Source organism: Chrysemys picta, chromosome 2, assembly GCF_011386835.1.
Source record: "Chrysemys picta bellii isolate R12L10 chromosome 2, ASM1138683v2, whole genome shotgun sequence".
Classification (NCBI taxonomy): Eukaryota; Metazoa; Chordata; order Testudines; family Emydidae; genus Chrysemys; species Chrysemys picta.
The window spans coordinates 274,907,148-274,934,913 of NC_088792.1; the positions used below are offsets into that span (position 1 = coordinate 274,907,148).

The following is a 27,766-nucleotide window of genomic DNA, read 5'->3' on the forward strand; positions in this document are numbered from 1 at the left end:
TTGTATTTTTGTATTTTATTTTAGCCTCACTAAAATATATTATTGTATAATAGCACCTAGCAGACTCAACTGAGATTGGGATTGCCTTCTGCTAGGCATTTTACAAACACACGGTAAAACCCATTTAAGTGACTGATTTAATCAAACTGACATTTTGATTCCTGTCACTGTGGTTTTTCATGTGTATATACACAGAACTGGTTCATAATTTATAGAGTTTCCATTCTGCAAATATTATTGCTGTTCAGCACTTTTTAGACTACAGAGCTGATCTGCCAAACATCCGGCCTCTTTGAAGGATCTGTCGTCCTTGAGGTATGTTGCCAGTCCCATGAGAGATTCACATTCTAATTTTCACTTTTTAAAAAAACTAAGTTTCTAGTCTTTGTGGTTGCGACAGTAACTTGCTGACAGGGATTGCATGTTCCACTGTTTCACACTGCAAAAGAAGTGTCCCCATTCATCTCAACTTGAAGTTAATTCTTAAAACGAACAATGATGATTTAAAGGTGCAGTTGAGTTGCATGTACAATTTCTGCAGTATCTCCATACAAAATGGATAATTGAATTTGCAATTGGCCAAGCGAACAAAGGGCAGAAATAGCACTGGTCCTAACAGTGCATTGATTTTTTTTTTCTCATTTAGTGAGTCCAACTATGACTTGACTCATACCTCTCCAAGTTATCTCATTTTGAGGAATGTTACTTATTTTAGTCCCAAAGTTCAACATCAATATTGTGTTCTCTCACTTTTTTGGAGAGTGGGGGTGAAAATTAGTTATGCCAGAAATAAGGAACCATGAAACTAAGTTTCTAGGAAGAGTTATTTTCATGAAATGAATAAATCCCTTTAAGCATTTTAACTTTCCAGTATGAATCATTTTTGTCCCCCTCATTATGGTCTTTGTCACATATTGAATCCCACATTTTGATCTTGGCAGGCTGGGAGGTATGACATAACCAAGGCCTTGTCTATGCTGAAAGTCGCACCTGAGAGAGCACAGGGAATGTGTGTGTCTGCTCTGTAACAGATTTAACAAATTCATTTGAAAACTGATTTAGTTAAACCAGTGCAAAACTCTGTGAGGGCTCTGTTTTATTTAAACCTGACTAATATCCATTTAGCTTAATGAGGTAAGGAATTGAGTTAAGAAATTGATATGACCAAGATTTAAATCAAATTAAGAGTCTCGATGGAACCTTTTATCTTTATCTTTTATTAGACCATCTTGTCTCTCTCACCAATAGAAGTTGGTCCAATAAAAGATATTACTTCACCCACCTTGTCTCTCTAATATCCTGGGACCAACATGGCTACAACTAGGGTTACCAGATAGCAACTGTGGGGAAAAATGGGACAGGGGGTGGGGGGCTCCTATATAAGAAAAAGTCCCCAAAAACGTGACTGTCCCTTTGAAAATGGGACATCTGGTCACCCTAGCTACAACTACACTGCATGCAATAACTAAGTCAGTGAATATCCACCTTTAGTTAAACCAGTGGAACTTTGATAGAGACAAGGGACTTTAGATGAGACATATGCACTGAAGTCACTTTGGAACTGAGACTTACGCTCCACAGTAACTTAGCTGCTTTTGAAAGTTTTACACAAGGCCTAACTAAAAGTATAGTTATCCTCCATCTTTGTGCAAAACCCTAACTGTTATCAGTGAGAGATCTGCTATCTGGAGGGTGGTATATGATCCTAACTTTGTAGTAGCAGCCATCAAACTGTAATTAAAAATGTAATTTATCCCTGTCATTAGAATGAGTTTGACAGCTCATTACTGTACTGTAAATATTAAAGTATTTTCTTGAAATATTCATACACAAAGAGGGGGGTGTGCTAGTAAGCTAAGAGTGTGTGTTGTCATGCCTCTATGCTAATGAACCCTCAGGTTACCATAGACAACAAACTTAACATAGAGCTGAATAGCGATTACATATTATTTTAATGGGGAATAAATACAAAGACATGCTTTAGAAAATGGTAATGCTTCACATATATGTTTCATTGGTTAAGAGCCCGACCCCTTAGTAGCAATATATCAGAGTGTACAAACATCTAGAGTTCCTGAGTCTATTTTGTTTTGTGGTGGTCGCTATTTGTAAGTAAGTTACATTCACGTTTTATTGTTCCCAAATGTTTTTAATCAGACTATGGACTGTTTACATAGATCATTGTGAACTTTTATCACATACACAGATTGTGTTAAGAAACAAGTACAGAAGATATCCATAAAGGACCCAGTTCTTCAGTGATCCCTACCTTGGATAGTCATTTAGACCTGTGCAGAGTGGCTGTGTTAAAGTCAAAATTCTCAATTCATGTACATGGATGGTACAGTGTTATTCCTACAGGGGTAAATGACTCCCCTGAAGCTGAAGGCACTAGAGAATCAGGGTTCAAAGGGCCAAATTGTGATCTCATTTACAGACCTACAGAAAAGATACACGTGCATCAGAAGATACTCTAGTCCACGATGGTTCAATCTATTTGTCACTAGATGGCTTTAGGTAATATCTGATTGCAGCTGTTCCCAAACTGTGGGTTGCGACCCTAAATGGGGTCGTGCCATCAACCGATGGGGTCACGGCCATCCCTACCATGCGGAGGATTCCATTTTGGTCCGCACAGCATGACCTCCCATGTACAGTGTGTGTGAAGTCACAATGCATGGACAATGCCATTTTACTCAACTAAATGGCATCCTCTGCACAGAGTGACTTCGCATGCACCATACATATGAGGTCACAGTGTGCTGAGGATGCAATTTTGTAGAGCAAAATGGTATCCTCTCTGTGGTGTGACCTCCATCCTGCCTGGGGTCCTGGCAGGAAATACTTCATTAAAATGGGGTTATGCAGTTAAAAAGTTTGGGAACCCCTCTCTTATTGCTATTTCATGTATCTTTTCAGAAAGATGTACAGAAAAAAAAATCTCTTGTACCTGTTGCTGTTAAACTATTATATAGTTTAGAAATAAAAAGCATTTAATATAAATATTATACATAAATATATGTAGCCTTCAAGAAATTAAGTTGAAATCTGAGCACTTTCACACAAATTTCAGACATACTGCAACTCACTATGACTGTAGGACCTAATCTGAGCATACTTTAAATTTCACTTTAAAACATTTCCTGGTGTATATTACTAGATTGGGCCTGTGCAGCTGAATTCTACTCTGTTACACCCATGTATCCATTTTGAAGCCATTTAGCTCACTGCGAAGAACAACTCCAAGCTTGCTCTGTCTTGTGATTTCACTTGGCATTGCCAGCAACTGAGTTAAACCATTGCGAAGAGCAGGTTTGTTTTGGTTTTTTTCCAAGAAGATGAAATTCAGTCTAGATTCAGTGTCACCAAAGCAGTTCTTGGAAGTTAGATACCAGCTGCGTTTTAATTGTCTTTGGGGAGCCAGTGAGTTTCTGATTTCTCTGCAGCAGAGATGGAAATAACTTTGCATTCAGAAGAGAATAGTCTTATTGCTGAGAGTCTTCTAATGACGCAGAAAAGGTGATGAACAGCAAACCCATCCTTTTCTAATAACACTGTGTGATATTCACTCCTGAGGATGGTGCCAACATAAGGCCTAGTATGAAGGCTCAAGTGAGTCTTAAGTGGTGCCTAAACCTCACTCTGGCCCTTGGTGCAGTGGTGATTTCACCTTTGTTGAGTAGTCATTTGCTTCACTTTATCATTTTTTAGTTAGAGTTCCTCTCTCAACTTAAATTATAACCTGTGCATGAGCAAATTAAAGGTGCAGTGTTATTATTTATGTACATAGTAGCTGAGATGGTATTTTTTTAAAGTATCTGGTTAACATTCAAAATCCATACAAACACAAAACCAGCATTAATTTTGGCTTCATTTCCTTCAATCTCCTCTTTGATCATCCGCTGGTATGCTTGTGTCTTTCAGCTGTGGTAGGACTGCCTGGTGATCATGGTTTGCTCTTACAACTCAGTTCTTTTTCTGTGGACTGCATCTGTCTCAAGTTCATTCTTCATAATATGTAGTTGGCAAATGGAGGGTACTCTTGCGTTTGCTTCCAGTGTATATGAGAGACTGGCTTTTTTTCTTTCTGCTACTCAGAAAGGAAGAGTTGTCCTCGCCTGCTAGGGAGATGTAAGAGGCGATACTTTCCCTGAGGCCGTAGCTGAGACAGGAATCATCCATGGCCAGTGTGTTTTCTGGTTCTTCGTTACTTATCTGCAGCCTTAAAAAAAAAAAAGTTACGTTTAACGTTTCAGATACGTATACTGGACTTACTAGTTTGTTAGTGCTACATGGTTGCATAAAAGAAACCACTCCTGGCTCATAGCTAATTGTGATCAATTCTGTGTCTCCTCTGTTTCCTTAAATGTCCCTCATCACAGTAATATCTGAGCAACTTTGATGTATTTAAAATACAGAAAAAAAGAACGAAAGTCTCTCTTTCTTCCCAGCTTGTAGGAGGAATTGCTCAAGTAGCGTGTGGGTTTTGTCTGTGTGAGCAAGTGAATGCGGTTGTTTTGACGAGAGGAGGGGGCTGCATAGCTTATTGAGAGAAGCTTACATTGAAGAAATGAGTTGAGCATGTATTTCTGAAATTGATTATTTCTCTGTGGTCATTCTTATTTCTTGTGGGAGTAGCTTCCTCTGTCCAATCCCAGCTCCATGCTTTCATGAGTCCCTCCCACACTGGTTGACAGTGTCACAGGTTAGGTGGAAAGTAACTGTCTTGGTAGGATCTAGTTGTGGAGGGAGGGGTGATCTCTCAGGTGGCTAGATCTAGCTACAGGCAGCTAGAGTTGTAGGAAAGAGATCTCTACAGAGCATGCATAGAGATGTGTTCTATGCTGAAAGGCTTGTTTTTTGTCTGATAGCACCTACCTGAGCCTCTGGTGTGATGCCAAACTATCTCCCTCCTGAAAACTGACCCTCTTTCTCCAGTTCCACTCATGGTTCTACAAATCCCATGGAGGGCATTGAATATCATGACAAAGACCTTCAACTGGGCTCTGTATTAAATTAGAAGCCAGTGAAGAGAGCTGAACTCTGGGATAATGTGTTCGTGGTGGCCTGTGTTTCTGCAATTTGGGCAAGTTGAAGCTTTTTCAGATTATGTGCATTCATTCTTAGATATAGTAGGCCAGATTCTCAGCCGGTGTAATCTGTGTGTGTATATCTTTATTGGGGGAATATCCTTGGCAGACTTTATTGTCAACCACGTTACCCATAGCAGCCCTATATCTGCCAGTAAGAATCTGTGGAGGTAGTTAAATGCACCAAAATTTGCATAAGTGAACACTTAGACTGAAATGTTCAGTCACCTGAGAGATTTGGATGCCCAATTCCCCTGTTACAAAGCCCTCAGTGGCTTGGGAAATTTCAGCCTTAAGCCTTAATATTGACCTCAGCAGACGTGAATAGCTTCTTCTTATTTTCTGTAATTGCAAGTATATATTTAACATGTTGAAAATAAGCATGTAGACTCAGATGCTGTATGGAAGATGTGGTACCTGTCAATGTTTTTCCAGTTGAAGTTTTTGTTCCTCATCACCACAGGCGGTTCTTGGTTCCTCACTGCATTGTTGTTAGTGCACTGAGCAAGACAGGGTGTTGTAAGGACACAGCACAGACCATCAGGTACCTCTGAATGAAGAAACCAATACCGGATGAGTTATCCAATATTGCCCAATAGTGTCTCATTTTCTAGCACCAATGTTTTCTCCACTAAACGTTCTTGGAGATGTGTGTGTGGTAAGTAGGATAGTCATTTAGACGCTGGACACTGTGGCATACAATTGTTGAATTGCATTATGGCATACTGTGTTAGGTGGTTTTGTTCCTTGTTACTAGGCTTTTTATTGTAACATGCTGGTACTTATGTTTGGGCCTAATTGCTTACCACAGTTTTTACATTGCTATAACTCCAGTGTAACTGCTGAGGATATCAGACTTTCTAGAGCTAACCACACCGTTTCTGGTAATGATAACACCCCTGAGCATAAGGCCATACGAGGCCTGCGCACAACGTATCTCCCACCTAAGCCCCATTTTGAGAATAGTTGAACCTTGTGCTGGCTTTGGGCTCAGGGTGAATATCAGCCATAGTGAGTAAAAAATAGTTCTATTTGTGGCAATGATGGTATGCAGCTAAGTTCCCTGTAAACTGCACGGTCATTCAGCAGGCTATCAAGAGCCACGCAGCTGGGGAGAGGCACCCCTCCCCCGGCCTAGCTCCACTGGAGCTGCTGGGGAGAGGAGCCCCACCCCCGCCTGGGCCCAGCCCAGCCCTGCCCTTCCCCACCCTGCCAGAGCTGCCGGGGAGAGAGCCCCTGCCCAGCCCAGGGCTGCCAGAGCTGCAGCCCAGGAGAGGTGCCTCTCACCCAGCCCTGCGCTGCTATGGTGAGGGAGGACTGGGGGGAGTCCTCTCTCCCCACCCCAGCCCTGATCCCCCTCCTGCATCCCGAACCCCTCATCATTGGCCCCAACCCAGAGCCCTCACGCCCTGTACCCAACCCTTTGCCTGAGCCCTGATCCCCCTCCCACACTCTGAACTCCTCGGCCCCACCTGCACCACACATCACCTCCATATTGGTGCACATAACAAAATTCATTCCGCACATGGATGTAAAACATTAGAGGGAATATTGGTGCAGTAAAGTGGGTGGGGGCAGAATGGATTGAAATATAAACATTGCAAGTTGATAATGATGCCGTGTTCTTGAGAAACTTAGTTCTTTTCCTAATTAGGTTCCTGTTTGAGATGAGCACATCCAGGATTCTAGCACAATTTAAACATGTATAATGAGGCTTTTCATTTAGTTATATTGTTAAAGCATTGGTATTCAGAAGCACCCTGTATCACATAGCTTGTTGAGGGTATGCAGAAGAATGTGGACTCTGGGTATATCAGACAAAAGAGGGGTGTTGATTTGGAAAAATAGAGCCGGATTTTGCACTGCCTTGCCTCTTGCATAGTCACTTATACCTAATTGAGGTATTTGTATGGCATCCATTACCTTACACCTCATCATCGTTAATGCATATATCCTCCCAAAGCCTTTGTGGGAAGGGAAGGACTATTATCCCCCTTTCATAGGTGAGCAACTGAGGCATAGAGAGACTGACTTCCCCAATGTCACACAGAAAATTTGTAGTAGAGCAGGGATTTGAACCTTGGTCTGCCCGATCCTAGGCCAGTGAACTAACCATTGGGGCACAACATGGGTGTAAAATGCCACTATTCTGACTGAGTAGTACTTCCACCTACTCTGCTCTCATTCTGCACTGCTGTACATGACTATACAAAAGACAAAGCGGCAGACAATCAGGTCCGTCATGTGTAACTTACCCAACCAAAGCATCAACACATGATCACCACTATGAACACTTGTAAAATATTCCAATGTACAAAGTAGAGCTGCCCCTTGACTGCTCTAACCTGTGCTAATGAATAGCACCATGTAATTGGTAAATTCTGGGGGGGGGGGTTCCATACACTTATTTCACTATCAATTTTGCATATTCTCAGAGAGGGGAAAGTCATTCAGAGACAAAATGTTGATCATCGTCATCCAGATGTTGTGGATTATAAAGTTTCAGATTCTCATGTCCTTCCTTTACAGAAATACTTTTTTTTTTTTAAAGGGAAAAATCAACTAACTAAAACATTTCAGAAAAGAGAAGTATCCTGTCAAGTTTATTACTGCTTCTTTCCACAAGCTGGTCTAAAAAACTCCTTTTATCATATTACTACATCAGCATACACGTTATTAAACAGAACATTTTCCTTCCTTACTTAAAAGTAGGCTTTTTGGCCTAGACACAGTATTTCAATTTGGCCAGCATTATGCAAATATTGTGGCTTCACACCTTTTAAATGATTTCATTGTTGTTATTAATTGAAAGACTAGAACCATTTATTCTTCACAAGTACGGTGTGATTAGTTTATTCCAAACCTTCTTCCTCTTTCATTTTAAACTTTTCTGGTTTTCATATGATGTCATTGCAGCACTTACTTAACTATGGTATTTGATATAAGACTACTTTCTGATTTGAGTTGTACTGACATAAATCTGGAGTAACTCCATTAAAACCAATATAGTTTTTCTGGACTGACATCAGGATAACTGAGATCAGAATTTAGTCCATAATGATTACGTAAACTTTGAGGTCTTAGGCCATCTTTGCTCTGAACTGCACTAATATAAATCCAGAACTAAGCAGCTAAGGCAATAACAGAGTAACTGATTAATTTTCCCAGCACGCACTGATACAAACATGGTTGTGTAGTATGATAGGTGTGAACAAGCTAATACAGTTGGCACATCATTCCAGGGGGGAAAATGCTGTTGTGACACTACATTGACCAATGGTAGCTGTTACCATATCAGAGGCTGGTTTCATTTAACATGGCTTTGTCTATCTGTACTGCCTGTACTCAGCTGAGCTGTAGTCTTTCTTTCTGCTGGATGAATAGTGGAGGAATGCTGTGGGAGATATGAATTGGGGGGGGGAGTAAGTGAAGTAAAAAAAGTACAAAGCAACAGAGGGTCCTGTGGCACCTTTGAGACTAACAGAAGTATTGGGAGCATAAGCTTTCGTGGGTAAGAACCTCACTTCTTCAGATTCAAGAAGTGAGGTTCTTACCCACGAAAGCTTATGCTCCCAATACTTCTGTTAGTCTTAAAGGTGCCACAGGACCCTCTGTTGCTTTTTACAGATTCAGACTAAGTACAGTGGGCAGAAGCCAAATTTCTCTATTATTCATCATTAGTATTATTATTTATTTTGTACCACACTAACACCTAAGATCCCCAGTCAGGTCCCAGGACTCCCCTGTGCCATGCACTGCATGATATTTTACCATTGCTGGTGAAACATATTGTGTTCCTGCAGTTACAAGTCTCAAGGGACTTACCTGAATAGTGATTCACAAGGTCCTCAAGGCACTGAAATGTTTGCCGTGGAGAGATGTAATACCAGTTATTCGGCAAGCGGAAGATCCTATAATGTTTCACTTGCCTGTGCCGGACTGACAATGAATATAATCCTGCAGAAACAGGAGAACCAAATGACATCAAGTAGTCACAATCCTAGGAAAACAAAGACGCATTTCACAGACCTCTGTGGCTGCTGACTAAAGTCAGACCAGCTCTGAAATGTGGTGCCACAGTAACAGGTGTGCCCTCGAAGAATCTGAAAAAGCTAAATGACCTTTCTGATTTAAAGATCTCAGATAGAGACAGATAGAGCAGAGGGTCGGTGATTATAGCCCTAAATCCCTGATGGTGAGTTACTCTAAAGCTCCAACAATTTTTCCTTGAAACTTGTTGGTAGGATTTTCAAAAGGGCCCAAAGGGGTTAGATGCTGGGCACTTAGATTCCTTAGGAACTTTTGAAAATCCTCACCTGTTTGTTTTTTATTTAATTTCTTCCCCTTGCTGTCTTTCCCTGGAGCTCTGAGGATCTTTTCCCATTTAATTCTGCACCCTGCAATTTTTGGAAGCCCTATATCGGAGCCATGTGGGCAGGACTACTGTGGACACTCCCTTTGAAACCCATTAATACCATTCCTTAACAGGCCAGAGGGGGCCCTATTCTATTCATGTTCTTATATTGTGCTTATCATCCTGCACCTAGCAAAATTAAAAATATGCCAGGTGACTCAGTAACATTTGTTCACCGTCCTTCCCACTGGGCGTGAAACTTCCATGTGTTTGTAAAATGAATGCGCTTTGTGTTCCTATCTAACTTATAAGTGAGGTGGTAAGGGACCAACTGTTAGGAAGGAAGAGTACACTCATTAGAACTGAAGCTGGGAATTGCTGTGAGGGGATTTAAATTCAGGCTGGATGAAAAATTTCCGAAAAATGTTTTGTTTTGTCAAAAACCTAATTTACTGTTAAAATTTTTCATGAAGAGTCTGCTTTCCGAGGAAAAACTCTGATGGTTTGTCAAAAAAACACACACAAAAACTGAAACATTGTGCTCCCTAGCCAGATTATATCTCCTATGAAATACTATGGTCAGGGCCACCATCATGCATTGCTCAACAAGAGAGGAGACCATTGTGCAGATGTAGTTCAGCCAGGGATCCGAGCCTACAGAGGAGAATGAGGGTATGAGATACCCACATAACAACTCCCCTGAGGCACCACCCAAATCAATGTTTTTTGGGTTTTGGCTGAAATATTTTAGGTTTTGATTTTTTAACAAAAAGTTAAAATTTTCCTTAGGGGAGGAGCCCATTTTCTGACCAGCTAGTCAGGGGGAGGGATAGCTCAGTGGTTTGAGCATTGGCCTGCTAAACCCAGGGTTGTGAGTTCAATCCTTGAGGGGACCATTTAGAAATCTGGGGCAAAAAACAGTCCTTCTGTGAAGGCAGAGGACTGGACTCCATGACCAGGTCCCTTCCAGCTCTATGAGATAGGTATATCCCCCTTTTTTTTTTTTTTTTTTTTTTGCGGTGGAAGGGTGGTCAGAAGAAAATTTCAAGTGTTTAGTTGAAAACAAAACAACCACACAACTAAATAGGAAATGTGTTTAGTTACTTTTTATGTATTTTACGTTCCGTTCCACCCCCACCCCCACCTTTGTGTATTTTTTGTGGACTGAGTCAAAGGCTGGGACCCTTTTACCCATCCTTTGGGTCTTCCTCTCTGTTTGAAATGGCTTGGGACCTTGGGGCATTTTGGGTGCTACCACCCAAATAAACAATGTTTAAATAATGTTTTGTATGTGCCAGTGATTAGGGAACTCTCCAAAGCCGTGGTTTTCCATGTTTCCAGCACTGCTTGTGAGGTAGGTGATTGTTGAAGATGTTGCGCTGTGCCGTATGTTATTTTTTTATTACATATGGTTTAGAATTCTGGCCTGATGTGTGTGAAGTGAAAAAGGCAGAGAATTAAGAGCTATGGAACGCCCAGTTGAAAGGAGATGCCGCAGTCTGAGATTCAGGGTGTGGGGGGGGAATGTTATGTTTTCTCACCTTTCCTAGTTTCGCTCTCTCTAATCATGAAGGCGCCAACCTTGGTGTCGGGAAGCTGTAGAAGTTCCTCTGCTTTTTCTCTTCCCAGCCCTTCAAATAACCAGCTGTGAAACAGGAAAAGACGTTCTAGAATGACATGGCTGAGAGGGAGAGCAGCGTGTTGCCCTTAAAGTGCAGGACTAGCTAGAAAAGGACTGCAAACATGACACTGTAACCTTCCGCTGTTGCTTTCTTAACTATTCCCGGGATTATTTCCTCAGTTTATGGGGCACTCATGCTCTTCTCACTCATGCCAGTAATTTCATTAAGAATGGCCCTATAAGAGAGGGCAAAACCCTTCAAGCTCGATTAATTTGAAACACTAACATTTACTGGTGTTAAAAAAAAAGTCACTGAGTTTAAATAACTAAACCTTTTCTTGTTGTGAGTCGTTACCCACATTTATTAATCCAGGGACAGAGGTGTAATTATTCTGCATATGCTAGGCCAGATTCTGATCTCACTTTACTCTGGTTTTACACCAGTCTTAATTCAATGAGCTTTACCGGTGGGAGAGTAGAACCAGGCATGCTGATTTTCTCTACCACCTACTGTCGGGTATCTGATACCTTCAGTAGGAGGCTTAAGCACATGCTTAGCTATAAGCAAGGGCTAATTCCCATTGAAGTCAATAGAATTTAAGGACTTGCCCAAAGTGAAGCGGGTAAAATGCTTTGCTGAATAGTGACAGACTTAAGCAGATGCTTTAATGGATTTCCTCAGTTGGGGCTGAGGGCAGTAACTGACCTCTGAACCTACAGTATCTATTTTAATGTGCAGGGATTCCATTCTTGAATGATCTCATTAGCCTTTTGAAGTTCCCCTTTTGTTCTAGTTGGTCTGTTTTTCACACAAACTCCAGTTTTGTCTCAGACTGAGTTTTCCCTCACCGGGGGGGGAATTCACCCCTATGCAGAAGACAAGCCCAGGGACCCGCTCAAGCCACCACATTGTCTTAATTGAGACTTAAATAGTGCATAGGCCTTGTGCGTAGCAGTGAATTTCACCCCAGTTCTTATAAGTTGGAGCTTTTTATCAGTGTCTTAAAATTAGAGATGGGCCCAAAACTCACAGCTTGGATCCAGAAGTGGATCAGAAGTTTCTGGGTGTTTGGAACTGGAGTTTTGCTTTGATAAAAACAGCTGCTAAATTTAGATCTGGATTGAAATATCCCCAAAGTTCAAAGGAATTCAGATGTAGATATTTAATTCAGGTCATCTCTACTTGACATAGATTTTTCTAGCAGGCTGTTGCTGCTGGTGGTGGTGGTGTTAGTGGGTGTTATTAGGGGGGAGGGATAGCTCAGTGGTTTGAGCATGGGTCTGCTAAACCCAGGGTTGTGAGTTCAATGCCTGAGGGGGCCACTTAGGGGTCTGGGGCAAAAATCAGTATTTGGTCCTGCTAGTGAAGGCAGGGGGCTAGACTCGATGACCTTTAAGGTCCCTTCCAGCTCTAGGAGATAGGCTATCTCCATTATTTATTTAATATTTTATTATTATATTATTTGGATTATGATAGTACTTAGGGTCCCTAATTAAGGATGAAAAGTTGATCCTATAAACTATGGTATGTGTGAAATAACAGCACCTGTAGTTTTGGAATGCTGTGGAGAAAGCATGTACTCACCCATGGTAAACTTTTGCTACGCATTTTCCTGGAATATAGTTTTCTCGACCGGTAGTGAGGGAATGGACTCTCCACCAACCTCCTTCACTGTCAAAGCAAGAAGGGGGGTATGGTCAAATACGTTTGGAGAGCCTGCTTTCATTTTAGAAACATGCTAAAGCAGAAAATGGGCTAAAATGCAGTATTGGTTAACTAATCTGAGTATTCAGAAACACACGCATAGATCTACGTTTCTTTTGTTTACATTATTTCATCTTCTAAATCTCACTGTTTGCTACATTATTGTTTAAATTGTCCACAGAAATAAGCTAAATATTAAGTAGTGAAACCTATTCCTGTAGTCAAGAATAAGTTTCCGATATTGAACATCTTTATTACAGCTAGAAACAGAGCATTCATAAAGTCTAGTTGGAGATTAGATTTACAGCCCATTGTTGTCAATGGGAATCTTTTCATTTAATTCAATGAACTGCAGATCAGGCACTAATACATAGGACAGCCTGGTGGCTGAAGTATAGAAGTGGGAATCAAGATATCTCGGTTCTTTTCCTGGCTCTTCATCAAACTTTATTTCTGACCTTGGGCAAATCACTTAGGCCAGGCCTACACTACCAACCTATATCAGTATAACTACGTCGCTCAGGGGTTTGAAAAATCCACACCCCTGAGCGATGTAGTGATACCAACCTATCCCGCCGTGTCAACAGTTCTATGTCAGTGGGAGACGTCTCACGTTGACATAGCTATTGCCTCTCAGGGAGGTGGACAGGAGAAGCTCTTCCGTTGGCGTACAGCATGTTCACTAAAGTGCTACTGCGTGTGCGAAATCTGTGGGATTTCCTGTTTCCATTTGAGGTAAAACATACCACGAGAATAACTTTGCTGGTGGTATTTTCACATATCCGCTTAAGAATAATTCAAAGAGACCCCCTCGGTCTCAAAACCTTGCCCAGAAAAAAAGTCTCTCCTGAGCAAAGACTCCTATTTCTTCTTTTATCCAAACTCGGAGCTCCACCCTGAGTTAACTCTGCCCCTAATGAATGACGCCCAGGGAGTGAGCAGACTGTGAGGGACTCTAAGAGGTTGGGGCCTGTCTCATAGTGCACTTTTCCAACTGGACCTCAGCTTGTTCTTGATGAGCCAGTTCTGTCCCTGGGGGAATTCTGCCTGGAACCTTCTCACCCAGTCCAAGGAAGATAGTTTCTAGCAGTCAGTTGTTGTGCTTTCTTCTCTCTCTCTTTTTTTTTTTTTCCCCAGTCTCTTCAGCAAACACATCTTTCCCTCACCCCCCGATAAGTTCCTGGCTCTTACCTCAGAGCCTTTTGATAATAGGATTTCTCGCAGTCTCCCGTCTGTCCACTTTTGTTTCTGGGAGCAGTTCCTCCCAGCAGTAGCTCCAACCTCTGGGAGGTATGGCAGTGTCCTACCTCCATTTCCTGCTTCTCCTTTTATTAGGATCAGCCAGTTAAGCTGGAGGTCTTTTCCCAGGTGCAGTGGGCAAGGCTAATCAGCCAGCCAGAAAGTCAACTGCTGGCCTCTGACCTCCGTTGAATGGTATTCCTTATATCTTCATAGGGGCTAAGCTGGCACTGCTTACCTAACACTGTTAAGCGTCTCCAGGTACTAGTGACCATTACAGGTAATCTATTCTGAGTAGATTCTGTGTTTTGTGTTGCTGCCCTGACTCATGCAGATGATTACCAGCAATGTTTTGAGTCCCAAGTGAGTGTGGTAATTTCAGCATTATTCCTTGTGAACTGTCTCATAGTTGTTTGAATAAAAGGCTTAGAAAAATAACACAACAGGAGCAATGTGTGCAGCATAGAAAGGTTGAGTTTGACATGGCAGCTCTCCTATCACTGCTGCTCTAACCAACCTAGCATCTCTCCTTTTCTTTCTCGGAGTGGTGTGTTTCTCGAGTGACCTGAGAGAGACTGTACCTCCTGCTAGTGTATGCATACCCATCGTTCCCACTAACATCCACACATACCCCAGCGGGGAGAATAGACCCTCTGTTTAGGAGAGTTGTGCCTACTTGCATAGAACATTGCAAGGTTTTTTTCTGCGCTACAGCTGAATCAAAACAGGAAGAGAACTTTTCATTTAATGCTTACTTCAGCACTTGTTGATCAGTACATAACAGACAAACAAAAATATGTGCTACATGTATCTCGTTTTCAAAGTTCCATATTAACAATTAGACTGTACTATATAGTATATGAAGCATATGTACAGAACGTGTGTGTGTATATATATATATAGAGAGAGAGAGAGAGAGAGAGGCAGGAACCTTAGCTGATCTAAATCAGCATAGATATTTTGAGCTGGAATCTCTAGTCTGCTAAGACCATTTACACAATGGTGGAGAATTGCCCTTGCGTAGGGAAACATTCTAGCATCAGAAAGCTGGTGGAAGCTCTTCCACCTGCTATGTCAGGGTCCCTCCCCTGATATGCCCTTCTCCTTATGGGACATCTGGGGTGGTGGGGGGATGGTTGACAGAGCACCATAACCCAGATCCTCCACTGTTGTAAGGTCCTTTGTACCACTCATGAAAGTTAGAGGACACTGGTTACTTCTCTAATTTTTGTCAGGACCAGGTGGACAAAGATCAAGGAGCCACAGCCAACTTCCTCTGGCTGCCGCTCTCCACTACTTCCAAAACATTGGCATTTGACTTCAGTTTACTCCAGCTGGGGATCTAGCGCTGTATAATGTCTTTGTGTAGGGGGCTAACGGTCTGTAATACACTAGAGAAGGGTTGGAATGGGACCTCCAAGTCTGCATCCCTCAGAACTCTGAGAAAGTGATCTGGATCCCAATCTGAAATTCATGGCTCAGGGTAATCTCTATCTGAGAGTCCAAACAGGAGTCTAAAGTCCAAAGACCCTCAACCTATGTGAAAATTTTGGATAAGGATAAAGTATTTTTTCCTTTCCAACTCTAAAATTGGTTCAGTTTGGGTAAGTACTCAAATGCCTATCCAAAGCTGAATCAGTCTCATGCAAGTAATCCCATTTGATATCATGCAGGATGAGTCCACATTTTAGAACTGGGCCCTGTACGTTGACTTAGCACCTGGAATTTCCTATCGCTCAATCCTGTGAGGTGCTGGGTGGCCTGCGTTACCAGTGGGAGTTAAGCACTCGCAGAATCGAGCCCTATGTGCGTGCCTGAAAGGAGGCGCTCCGTCTGGAACTGCACATTGAGCAATAAGCAACTTTCCCAGCAACAGTGGCCTTGAACAGTCTCCTGTTCAATAGAAACGAAAACCACAGCATTCATCTAGCATCAAATGACTAAACCAGAAGCTGTTCCCTATCTCACATCAGCTGTATCGGGGGCTAATTTAAAAAGGAACAACTTACTCTGATATCACACGTAGTTTCTCTCCTGTGTGAAATATTGGCTGGCTTATATCCGGGGAGGGGTAATCACAGAGGACAGCAAGGATATCGCTCTCCTGACCTAGGAAAAAGATGAAAATGTCATTTATAAAGGATTATAAAATTCATAGCTAGGGTGGATGTCTTCAGAAAGTCACCCTCAACGCCTACGGTACAACACTGTAAATACGAGCACCTGTAAGTTTGTAGATCTTTCTTTACTTCTAGTTAGCCAAAAGCTTCTGCAGACTGACCTTGTTTAATACTTACCATATGCAAAGAAGAGACTCAGTCTGAAAGTAGCAAAATGAATAAATATGCATAGTATTAGGAAATGGCCTCAGTTGAATAACACCATCATGCATGAATGGCTTAAATTACAATATAAGTAATGCTGATGATCAGGTGCATTATATTAGATAAAGGCATCGTTCATTGCATTATACATCTTTACTGATATTTTCAAAGGTACAAAAGTAGATTCCTTAAGTGTAGTAAGAGGGGGAACTTTTCATAAAATAATAGGAAACCAGAAAATCAATGTCTCCTTCCTATTATGTTTATGGTTTGTTACTAGACTGGGTGACTAATGGGATGCATGGCGCTCCTACCCCCACACTGCAGCTGTCTTGGGGATGGAAGACAGAGGCTTTTTCATTTTAAAAAAAGGAAAAGTAAATTTGTGTGGTTTGCTCATTCATGTACAAATGTCTTTCTGAGAACTGAGGTCAGAAAGGAGGAAGTTTGGGAGGAACGTCCTGCACTAGTCCGGAATTGCCCTGCGAGTAAAGCGGCAGGGACTGAAGTTACACTCTGCAAGTGTTCACATCTTCATAGGGCTGAACCCAAAATGTACCGAGCTTCTACAACTCCCAATGGGAGGCTGCTGAGGGCTTCCTAGGGTCGACCTCTTAGTGGGGTTCTTTCTGCACGCAGTGCAGATGTGGGGCTTGATGCATTGGCTTCTTCCAGTATACCCCAGAGTGCAGGCTTCCTGAGTGGTGGAAATTCTGCATGGAGGAAGGTTGTGACAGTGGAAGGCAACTGCAGCCCTTCCTCCACTAAGGGGTCTGGAGCCAGCCAGAAAAGCACTAATAGATGGGGAGAGAGCGGCATAGTACATTGTGGCTTCCATTGGAGCCCTGGTGGTAGTTTAAAATTGCTCTTCGGCAAAATAGCTGGCGAGGGTGATGGTGGTACAAACACTACCTGCTCCCCTCCTCCCGCCCGGGCCATAGCAGCCTCTGCTGGACTGGCAGGGACAATTTGTGACCCAGTGTAAGTTACAACTACTGACCATATTTTCAAATAATGTGATATGACAAGATTCTTTATTTAAGGACGACAGAGTCAGCTCCCAGGCCTGCGTGGCGCTTGCTGTCTCAGTTCAATTTAGCATAGAAAGGGCTTACAAGAAACACAGTGCATTACGGGAGCAGAGCAGAAGAGTGTGCGCTCGCACGCTCGCACTCACGCACACACACCTGCATGCACACACATACTTCCTGCTAGGTCTGTTTCTTTCTAATTTCTCTGTAGATCATTTTAAACCCACACAATGTATTAAAATCTGGGGCCAGCATCAGGAACGAAGGCCTGGAGGGAGTTGGGTTGGCAATACCACACTACAATAATCCTTTATAATGATGATGATTATTAATATTAATAATAATTATAATTGTTATTACTTAATCATATTAATGGAAGGCGAACCAAAAGTAGTGGGCTTTGAGGAAGAGGGAGTTGAAGGAGCTGAGAGAGGTTATTCTTATATTACTGAGGCTGATAGGTGGGGTATGCAACACATTATGCAACAGAAGTTCACAAATCCCTATGTCCGTGAAAGGCTGCCTTGTACTTTAGTCTTACTAGACCTGACTTAGTGTACATAGTGCATAATGTAGAATTCTCCTCAGGAATGGCAGAGAAATAAATGCCAGAGATAAATGATAGGGAAAAACACACTGAAAAATGCACGCTGCTTCCCTGAATTACCAAAGCAAAGTGACAAGCGACAGTTCTAAATGAAATGGCATTGGCTTAAACTGGTCGCATTTTATGAAAGTATCTTAGCATCACATTTTAAAAGCATGAAGCTATTTATGCAAGGTTTAGTTTCCATACTGAGATATGTAGTGGAAAACTAACTGTTCTTATCAGCTCTTCTCGCTTGCTTACATGGTGGCTTGCATTCTGCTATGCATCAGTGGATGTGTTACTTTGTTTCTAGGCTGCAGGATCTGTAATTATTTGACATACACTTTTATCTTCTGTTTTTGTTTCAATTTTGCACATTAATTTGCTAGTTCTGAACTGGGAGATGTGGTCATAGCACCAGCTACATCCTTTTAAAGTGCCTGTGTTTACACTAGAAATGGTACAAAATAACCTAATTTATCTGAACTCTCCACCCCAGCTGTCCCCCCTATTTCATGAACATTGGGGTTCCATTTAAAATGAAATCTGGATCCAAACCTTCCTGGGGTTTGGTTTTGCAAAACCAAAATCACTCTAAGGTTTGCTGGTGGTTAATTCAAATACTGGTATTTCAATGCATGTTTCTGCCCCTAATCCAAGCTCTGAAGGGATTTGATACATTTGGCCCGGCCTCACCCAAAAAAGCTTCTGGTTATGTCAAACTGAAACCTGAGTGAGGTTTCTGAACCCCATCCTTTCTTTAGCAGTGTATTAGTTATATAAGATGTCTCTAAAATGGAACAGTCCAACAGTTACAAAGGAAAAATCTAAGAACAGTTATTTCCACTGAATCAGGTGCTCTGTTGACAGTATTTATGCCTGAATACATGGTGCGTGGTTGTTTTAGAAATCTATATCCCCGAGGTGTCCTGTGAGGCATGAAGCTAAAGATGAACTACTTTAGGTTACGTCTATACTGTAGCTGGAAGTGAGCCTCCTAGGCAGGGTAAATGGATTCATGCTATCGGGGCTCGAGGGAGCACACTAGAAATAGTTGTCTGGATGTTGTGGCACCAGCTTTGGTTGGTCATGCAAGCTCGGATCCACCCGAGCCCTTGGTTCTGAACTTGGATGGCTAGCCCAAGGCTTGGCCAATTCTGCAACGGCTACATTGCTGTTTTTAGCAGACTAGCCCAAGCCTCACTAGCACAAGTGGTCCCAGGCTGAGAGACTTATTTCCAGCTGTAGCATAGACATATCCTTACCCTGCTCAATAAGGGCTATCTTGTGACTTGGACTATGCACCCCTATACGGAAGTAAGGGGGCATAATACCCATAACACCCATGCATTGGCTACCTAGACACTGGGGCTACCTACACACCAGCTGATTCCCTCCCTGGAGTAAGTGGGCAGGAAGGGGCAAAGAATGGGCAAAGCGCAGGTCTCACACACAGTTGCCAACTTTCACGCGGTAAATAAGCACCCCGACTTTCACAATAAGCCAAAAATCAAGCTAATCCCATTTCAAAACAAGGCCAAAACAAGCCAATCCCTAAGAACCCCAACACTCTGTGACCTAGATCCCCCTGGCGTGCAGTCTGGTACTTTCTCCCCGCTTGCCCCAGCTTGCCCCCCCTTGCCCCTGCTTGCCGGGAGCCGATCAAAAAAAAGCAACACGAAGAAGCCAAAAACTAGTCAACAAGCAACTCACAAGCCAATTAAGCCAAAACCAAGCCAAATTTCTGCATTTTTTCACGGGTTTGGCATCTCTGGTCCCACACCCTTGCTCTCTGGCTGGCACAGCTCAACTGGCAACATCCTGCTGGTATAGGCTGGAGGAAGCAGGGGAAGAATTGTGACTCAGAGGTGCCTGCTGGAGTAGTGCCACTTATGCAATACCCCTAGCTTAGTGCTGTGCTTGAAATACAAGATCCTCCATTGTCTGTGCATTGAGCAGCACTAAAACTGGGGGCGGAGGGGAAATGTAGGGGTATGACTGCACTGCAGAACAGCTAGTCAGACTCAAAGTAACGGTCCACTTTATCTTCCCTTCCTCTTCTGTGTTCTTTCCTTTACCCTTCTGTTTCATTCCTTCAGTTTCAGCATCACCGATGTCTTGTTGAAATGAGCCAGGATGAAACAATTTTTTCCAAACTATTTAAAATGTTATAAAACTGTGGGCCAAATCCTGAAACCCTTACTCCATTAAAACACCGACTGAGGGAGAAATTCAGTATTTGGCAATGTGAGTTTATGGTCTGAAAGATGCTGGATTGACAGCCATAGAGACGAAGAGCCTGGTCCAATGCCTGTTTCAGTCAATGGAAAGAATGCTGTTGACTTCCATGGGCATTGGATCAAGCCCTAAAGTCCTGGGTGTATCCACAGAACAAGTACAGCATGATCAGCAACAATGCAAACTTCACTGCCCTACCCATTCAATGTTCCCCAATGGCAGCCCGAAGGGACCATGATTATGAGAAAAAGAATAGGTCAGTTTTCAAGGCCATTCAGTTCTTGCTTTTGTTGGGAAGACCAACAAGGGCACTGAATGGAAGTTGGACACCTCTGCAAAGAACTGGACTGAGACTGTCACCTCATTTACCACAGACCACAAACCCAGCCATCTGACAGTAACCACTTTCAGTAAGTATCAGTCTAAACTGGATTTGAACTGGGGACCTTCCTCCTTATGCCATTATCAATCCCTGAGCTGCTCAGCTTCCTGAAACATCGATGATCTAGAAGTGCTGGTTCTTGGCTCGTGCTAAAAATAGTGCTGGAGTTTCTGCCCCTTGTGGCCAGATTGATCCCTTGCCCTGAGGAAGGGCCATCCTCGGAGAAGCCCTGGGAAAGAACTATGACTCAGAGTCATATTTGTTCCCCTAGTCGCTTCTTGCACCTGGAGGGGGGTAATTTTCTGCATCCCTTTATAAGACGAGCTTACTTCCCCCTTGTGCCAGCTGGCCAGCACATTGTGACATGTGAGCTCTGCCCATTCCTCACCTACTTTCTTGTGGTGGGGAGTATTAATGCCATGAGTCTCTTCCCCCTGCCACCCGGAATCACAATCCAGGTTGCATAGTGGGAGGCCTTATACATTTTTTCCCCTGTGTGTCTACATAGGGCCAGTTGACAACCTAGCCCCCGCCGCACACCCTTTCGTAGCTGCCGTCCTTGAAATGTGTCATTGCTTCATATAACTTTTAGCAGCGTGGAAAGTTGGCTGCATATTAGTTTTGGTGCAAATGTTTGAAATGATCAGTGTGTGTGCAGAATTATTATTATTAGGGTTCCCAGATTGGGATTAAAACCAACAAAACCTGAGCAAAGCAAAACGTGGGAATAGGTTTTATAAAACATGCACAGGAAACACCCCAAATGTGCAATTTCTTGTTTATGGAGAAGATCTGAGCCTTCTAAATTGTGAGAAGCTCATCACAAAGAGTGCTACTGAAGGGCAATTGTTTTTAAAACATTTAAAACAATATTTTTAAATATTTTTTAAAAATGACTCCTAAAGAATGAGTTCTAACTCACCTAAAAGTGAACACCTTATACTGTACACCTCTGGTCTTGCATAGCACACTCAAGCATACTTTTTCATATGTCAAACAGGTGAATAAAAATGCAGTAACTTTTTTCCTCAAAGAAATTAAAAAGTGCTTACCAGTTTGGGGTGGCACGTTTATTTCTGCCGGGGCTCTTGTTGTTTTCATAGTATTTCCCATTGCTCTCTTTGTTTTCATCAATGCACTTCAGAACTAAAACAAAGGAGACATAAAAAAGGACTCAGGATAGCACCCGCTGTGCCAATGCATAAAAATGACCCAATTTCAGCCTCTCAGGTTTTTATATAGTTGGCTTTTGAAAGCTGATGTCTTACATGCAGTTGAGTATCTATTTGCTAAACTCTCACCACTTTGGTGCTTTTATCAGGGGAATAGCAGCAAACCACAACTAGGGAAGTTGCTAAGAAGTACTGTACATAGCAAAAGTTTCCATTACCACTACCTTAGCATAATAGGAAGTCACAGCAAAATGGTGAATATATACTCATATATTTCTGAGTGTATGTACTTCTCAACATTTGGAGTTCTGAAGTGATGATGCAATTGATTAGCTTGACGTATCTGTTGTCAATGTCGGCTTTGATGTTTTATTACCAAGTACAGGCAGGGTTGTGTTGCAGTTTCCTTTTGACGCAATTCTGGTCTTGCTGTAGGTGCTCAAAGAAATTTAAAAAAAAAAAAAAAAATGGCTCAAAAATCTTCTAATCCTGGAAGGTCCCCATAGTAATATAGGAATTGCCAAACTGGATGAGACCAGGGTCCATCTAGTCAGTCTCTTGTCTTGTCAGAACAAAATGCTCAAGAGGAAGATGCATGAAACACTGCAGTGGGCAGCTATGGAACTTGTTCCTTCTAAACTATATATAGAGAGTTCCTTTCTGACCTGGTATAAGAACCTATCTAGAGCTGAATAGAATAGAACCACCATTAGTCAGAGGTTGGCTTATGTTATAGCCTAGTTTCACAGTCAGAATAGCTAAGCAATGCTTGTTTAAAATAGTAACAAAACAAAATGTCCTGACACCATTACCTAAAATCGGATGATTTTTATCTCTTTCCGGCTGCTAGTCTGAGAAACTGACAGCATTGGCCCTAACCAAATCCTATAGCACAGTGCCTACTCTATTTACCAAACAGTCTGTGAACTGTGCAGAAAAAACTGATTTCATCTATCTTGTCTATGTTAGGTATTTCAAAGACACCTTAAATCTTGGGGCCACAGTCTGCTGTCCATACTCACAATGGGCTAGATTTAGATAATCTCTCATTTTGACCAGAAAATTCCGATCTCTCGCTCAGATTTTGACCAGAAATTCCATCCTGGTCCTGAGAGTCCTTCTCAGTGAAAGTTTCATTGAAATTGACACATTTCCACTAAAAGTTTCAGTTTTGACAAGTCAGCCTTTTCCAACAACAACAACAACAAAAAGTCAAAAAATTCCCGGCAAGCTCTACTCCTAAATCACTTAGACCCTAATGAAAAATTTACCCTAAAGCTTTAAATACATGAAACTTTTTAGTCTCATGACTCCCATTCACTTCAGTGGGAGTTACATTGCTTAAACCCACATTAAAATATGCAGAGTGTTCTTGAATGTTCAGGTTTATAAATTTTGGAAATGAAAACTGTTCACTTGAGATGTATGTAAGACTTTTGTGCATAGTGACGAATATATCTCCTTGAATGTAATGTGCATGTTAGCAGAGCATACAGTTGCCTGAAACTAAGAGAACATATGGACAGATTCTGCATCCTTCTTAGAATTGCAAAAATGTAGGACTGGAAGGGACCTTGCTATGTCCTCTAGTCCAGTCCCCTGCACTGAGGCAAAACTTAGTTTGATTTAGTTGGGGATTGGTCCTGCTTTGAGCAGTGGGTTGGACTAGATGACCTCCTGAGGTCCCTTCCAACCCTGATATTCTATGATTCTAAGTATTATATAGACCATCCCTGACAGGGGTTTATCTAACCTGTTCTTAATAAACTTCCGAAGATGGAGATTTCACAGCCTCCCTAGATAATTAACTACCAGGGCTTAACTACCCTTACAGTTAGAAAAATTTTCCTAATGTCTAACCTAAATCTCCCTTGCTTCAGTTTAAGCCCATTACTTCATGTCCTGTACTCGGTGGGTAAGGAGAACAATTTATCAACACTGTTTTGTAACAACCTGTTAAGTATTTGAAGACTGTTATCATATCCTCCTTCAGTCTTCTCTTTTCCAGACTAAACAAACCCAGTTTTCTCAATCTTTCCTCGTTGGTCATGTTTTCTAGACCTTTAATCATTTTTATTGCTCTCCCCTGGACGCTCTCCAATTTGTCCCCATCTCTCCTGAGATGTGATGCTCAGAACTGGACACAGTACTTCAGTTGAGGCCTTATCAGTGCTGAGTAAAGTGAAAGAATTACTTCTCATGTCTTGCTTGCAACAGTCCTGCTAATACATCCCAGAATGATGTTCTCTTTTTTTGCAGCACTATTATGTTGTTGACTCTCATTTAATTTGTCATCCACTATAACCCCCAGATCCTTTTGTGCAGTACCTCTTCCTAGGCAGTCATTTCCCATTTTGTATTTGTGCAATTGATTATTCCTCCCTTAACACCGTACTTTCCATTTGTCCTAGTTGTCACATTATTCCATGAGTAGCCCTTCTGAGATCAGTGGGACAACTCACATAGTCAGGTAACTGCTCAGTGAGGCTAAAGTTGGCAGAACCTGGCCTTTAGAAAACTAAAAAGTTCTGAATGCAAAGTTTTGTGCCTTCATGCGATTATAGCTAGGGTTTTTATGTCACCACAGCTACTTTTTAAAATATATCAGTGACATTTTCCATGTTAAATTTCACTGCCACTAATGACAGTTGTTTAAAATAAATAAATAATTTGGGAAGTGAATGAAAAGTTGCAACTCTTTCCCACAATTCACTTATCTGAAGTGCAAAGAGCAGCCTTTGGGCTGCAGTTCATTCAGCACACACTATAGTTTGCCAGAGTAACGGCACATTTCATGCACTTCAGGGCATGTTCCAAAGCTCATCTTTCCTCCCAGGCAGGGCCAAGGGGGTGGGGGGGAAAGCCGGTACAAATTACCGGGGCCCGGCTTCCCCTCCCCCCCGTTGCCTTACTGGGGCCCGGCAGTCCGGAAGGGAGCCCGGGGCCCGGCTTCCCCCCCTCTCGTCGGCCCTGTTTAGCCAATCCGCCCTTGCTGGGGGGCCTGAAATTTTTTTTTCACCGGGGCCCGAACCCGCCCTCGGCGGCCCTGCTCCCAGGCATTTGAAAATGGGAAGGGAGCCGTTCAGGGGAGACACGTTTGTGTTTTCAAATTGCTCATGGATTGTACCACAGCTCTTAAGTTGCATTTTTAAGTAAGTTCAAGGGAGTCCAGAGTATATGGGCAGCAGCCTTATGTAGTATTTCATTCCTCTAAATAAAGGGTGGCACACATGGTTCTTCAGTACACAAGTGGACTGTGCAGACAAGTAATGTGTACTTACATACAGTGCGCTGCATCAAGATGCAATAAACTAAGCGATTTTTCCTGAATTTTGCATATAACATGCACCACTAGAAGACAGGTGGAAAATTGCATAGCAACATATATTGTGGCCTTATGGATGAGCAGATTCTCTGTCATCTAACTAAATGCCTATGAAACTGTAATTGTTTAGCTGAAATTCACCCAAGAGTGGAGAGTCTACTCAAGGCATTATGCAACAGAGGATCCTGTGGCACCTTTGAGACTAACAGAAGTATTGGGAGCATAAGCTTTCGTGGGTAAGAACCTCAAGGTGCAACAGGACCCTCTGTTGCTTTTTACAGATTCAGACTAACACGGCTACCCCTCTGATACTCAAGGCATTATGTATCATGTAAACCCTGTGTAAGCTTGGTATGTGGGCAGAGCAAACACACAGGGTTCCATCCCCTGTGTGCCATGTTGGCAGGTTTCTATGCCCATCTCAAAACGGGTGGCACAGAGAAGCTTAAGGAGCGATTATAAAAGCATAGCTCCAATGGGCCAATATCCTGCATAGAGAAGTGGAGTTGCTGGAGCTGCTATTTAGGAACAGGACTGGGAGGACCTCCTGGGTCACCAAGTCCAGTTCCCTGCGATTGTAGGCAACCTTGTCAGATAGTCCTGTTCATAACATGTTCAAACTCTTGTATTAAACTTATTTCAACCCATAGGCATGGTAGCCACTGCATTGACACCACTTAGTCTGTCTGCAGGTCTAAGAGTGGCTTTCCTCACACAGAGACCAATTACTCAGGCTCTAATGAAAGTTTGAATTTCACCGTAAGAACTGCATTTTCAGTCCCAACTCCATAGCCATCCTTACATCTGCAAATAATTGTAGCCACAATTGTCTGAAAGCACAATTCAGGTTGCTTTGGCATTTCATTTCTTGATTTCACCCACAGCTCAGGTATTTAAAGGGCTACGACCCCGATCCTACAGTGAGTTCTGCGTATGGGGCCAAACAGAGCACCTTGGACTTCAACAGGGCTCCGTATAGGCACAGGGGTCAGGCCATATCGAGCTCATTGAAGGACTGGGGTCTTGTGGACTCAAATAATTGTGAGCACAGTTTTGTACCAAATATTTGCACCTGCAGAAATGGATCTAAATTTGGCTCGAAATGTATGTACCATTCAGTTTTATCACACACAATATCTATTTTAAAGACAATGTCATGTTGGGTACTTCGATTAGCGTTGCATATCTTAAACTAATCTGCTTTCCCAGAGATTGTTCAAAGATATATTCAGAATGCCCAAGAGATATTGCCCAAAGCAAGAACATGACTAATCCCAGTTCTCCAAGGAAGCTGCTTACAAACGAGCACATTTCAAATGAGGAATTCCATGGTTCATCATTTATAATATGCTGGGTGTTTTTTCTCCATTAACTGCTTATTAAACCCCTGCATTTGCAAAGAATTAATCATAGGAAGTGTATGGCTAAATCACACACATCTTTGGCAAACAAAGGGGAGTGTGTCACTTTTATTCAGCACACTCCTCATTCCATAATGTATACATTTGAAACAACACATTTTACTAGTTTGCACAAATGGTGAAATCCAAATACCATGCAAAACACAGAGAAATCTCATTTGCGAATCCCTAACCATTTGAGTTTAAAAAATGAACCTGCTGTTATATCTGTGATGTTTCTCATAGATTATCGCATGGGAACGTTTGCTTCACCATTGGCCGTCTGTCTGTCTCTCTCATTTTATTTTAAGATATTTAGTAGAAATATATAATTCACACTCATTTCACATTTACAAACACCGGCAAGGAGAGGGACTAGAGGATCCAATGGACCTTTTGCATCTCTCTCTTTGATGGCTTTTTATATTTAAAGTCCAAATCCTGCACTGTTTACTGGGACAAAACTGCCTTTTGCTTGAATAAGGACTGGAAGGTTTGGCCCAGTATGCAGAGAATGCTATCCTGAAAGCATCGGAGCAATGATTACCTTTAAATGCTGAGCATGGTATTCCACTTTGCAGGATGTTTCACGAAAGGAGCAGGCATGATAGAGTTTTTATGTTGCCTGCAGCTGATCAGGTCGAGAAGCAGCCAGCCAAATGAGAGTGTTGTGAACTTCACCCTATCATGTAGAACGACACTTGCCAAACAGGCCACATACTTCCTCTGAGAGAAATAAGGAAGGCATGAAGTGTTTGCAACAGATGTGGTTCCTGTTACTATTCAAGGTCTCTGTGACACTTTTTCTCTGTGGGCTGTGGAAAACAGGGAGGTTTTGAATATTTAACACTAGGTTCTCATTGATCACATAAGAAAATGAGCAAAATAACCTGTATTTTATGCTAGTTATACATAAAGTGCTGTTCTTGTTTTCTTAATGCATTTATCCAATACAGTTCAACCACCAAAGCCTCTAGCTTGTTTTCTGTAAGGTCCTGCATTTTCTAGATCTGCAGCTTGGCAGATTGACACACAAAGCTTTGCCCCAGATCAGATGCTGAGTCTCACTCCAGCCAGACTATATCCCAAGACCCTCCTTTATTCTCCGCCTTTTGGTCCAAATACTAGCCCACTCCTATTGCAAAATATTTAATGTTTTTGAGCAGATGACAACACATAAACAATGTTGCTCAAAAGCCTGTATATAGAGCACCTTCTCATTTCAACATCTGTCTGCATTATACCAAGTAATTAACTAAAGCTCAGAACACATCGTGGTGCTCAATATTATCCCTA

The 27,766-nt window shown here is 42.2% G+C and overlaps 2 protein-coding genes across 3 annotated transcripts in view; one reads left to right on the top strand and one right to left on the bottom strand.

Annotated features, from left to right (window-relative positions):
• The window catches only part of TG (thyroglobulin), a 202,401-nt gene that overhangs the window by 126,189 nt on the left and 48,446 nt on the right, over positions 1–27,766 (top strand). The window lies entirely within an intron of this gene.
• SLA (Src like adaptor) lies at positions 1,934–27,175 on the bottom strand. Of its 2 annotated transcripts, XM_005310510.5 has the most exons (8): positions 27,018–27,175; positions 21,626–21,719; positions 16,019–16,118; positions 12,651–12,737; positions 10,986–11,089; positions 8,916–9,047; positions 5,508–5,640; positions 1,934–4,222 (listed from the first exon to the last, which is right to left on the bottom strand). In XM_005310510.5, exons 2-8 carry the CDS (start codon positions 21,702–21,704, stop codon positions 4,003–4,005), a joined length of 855 nt encoding a protein of 284 aa, XP_005310567.3. In that variant the 5' UTR covers positions 21,705–21,719; positions 27,018–27,175; the 3' UTR covers positions 1,934–4,002. The 2 variants fall into 2 exon arrangements, with proteins under 2 accessions (XP_005310567.3, XP_065442287.1); XM_065586215.1 differs by lacking the exon at positions 27,018–27,175 and having other exon boundaries at positions 21,626–25,298.

Bases quoted from the DNA above. Each gene is read 5' to 3' on its own strand.
- SLA (XM_005310510.5), bottom strand. From the start codon at position 21,704: ATGAAAACAAAGAGAGCAATGGGAAATACTATGAAAACAACAAGAGCC. The intron at 12,738-16,018 runs GTAAGTTGTTCC...TTGCTTTGACAG, and splicing joins AAACTACGTGTGATATCAGA to TGAAGGAGGTTGGTGGAGAG. The intron at 9,048-10,985 runs GTGAGAAAACAT...CTGTTTCTGCAG, and splicing joins AGAGAGCGAAACTAGGAAAG to GATTATATTCATTGTCAGTC.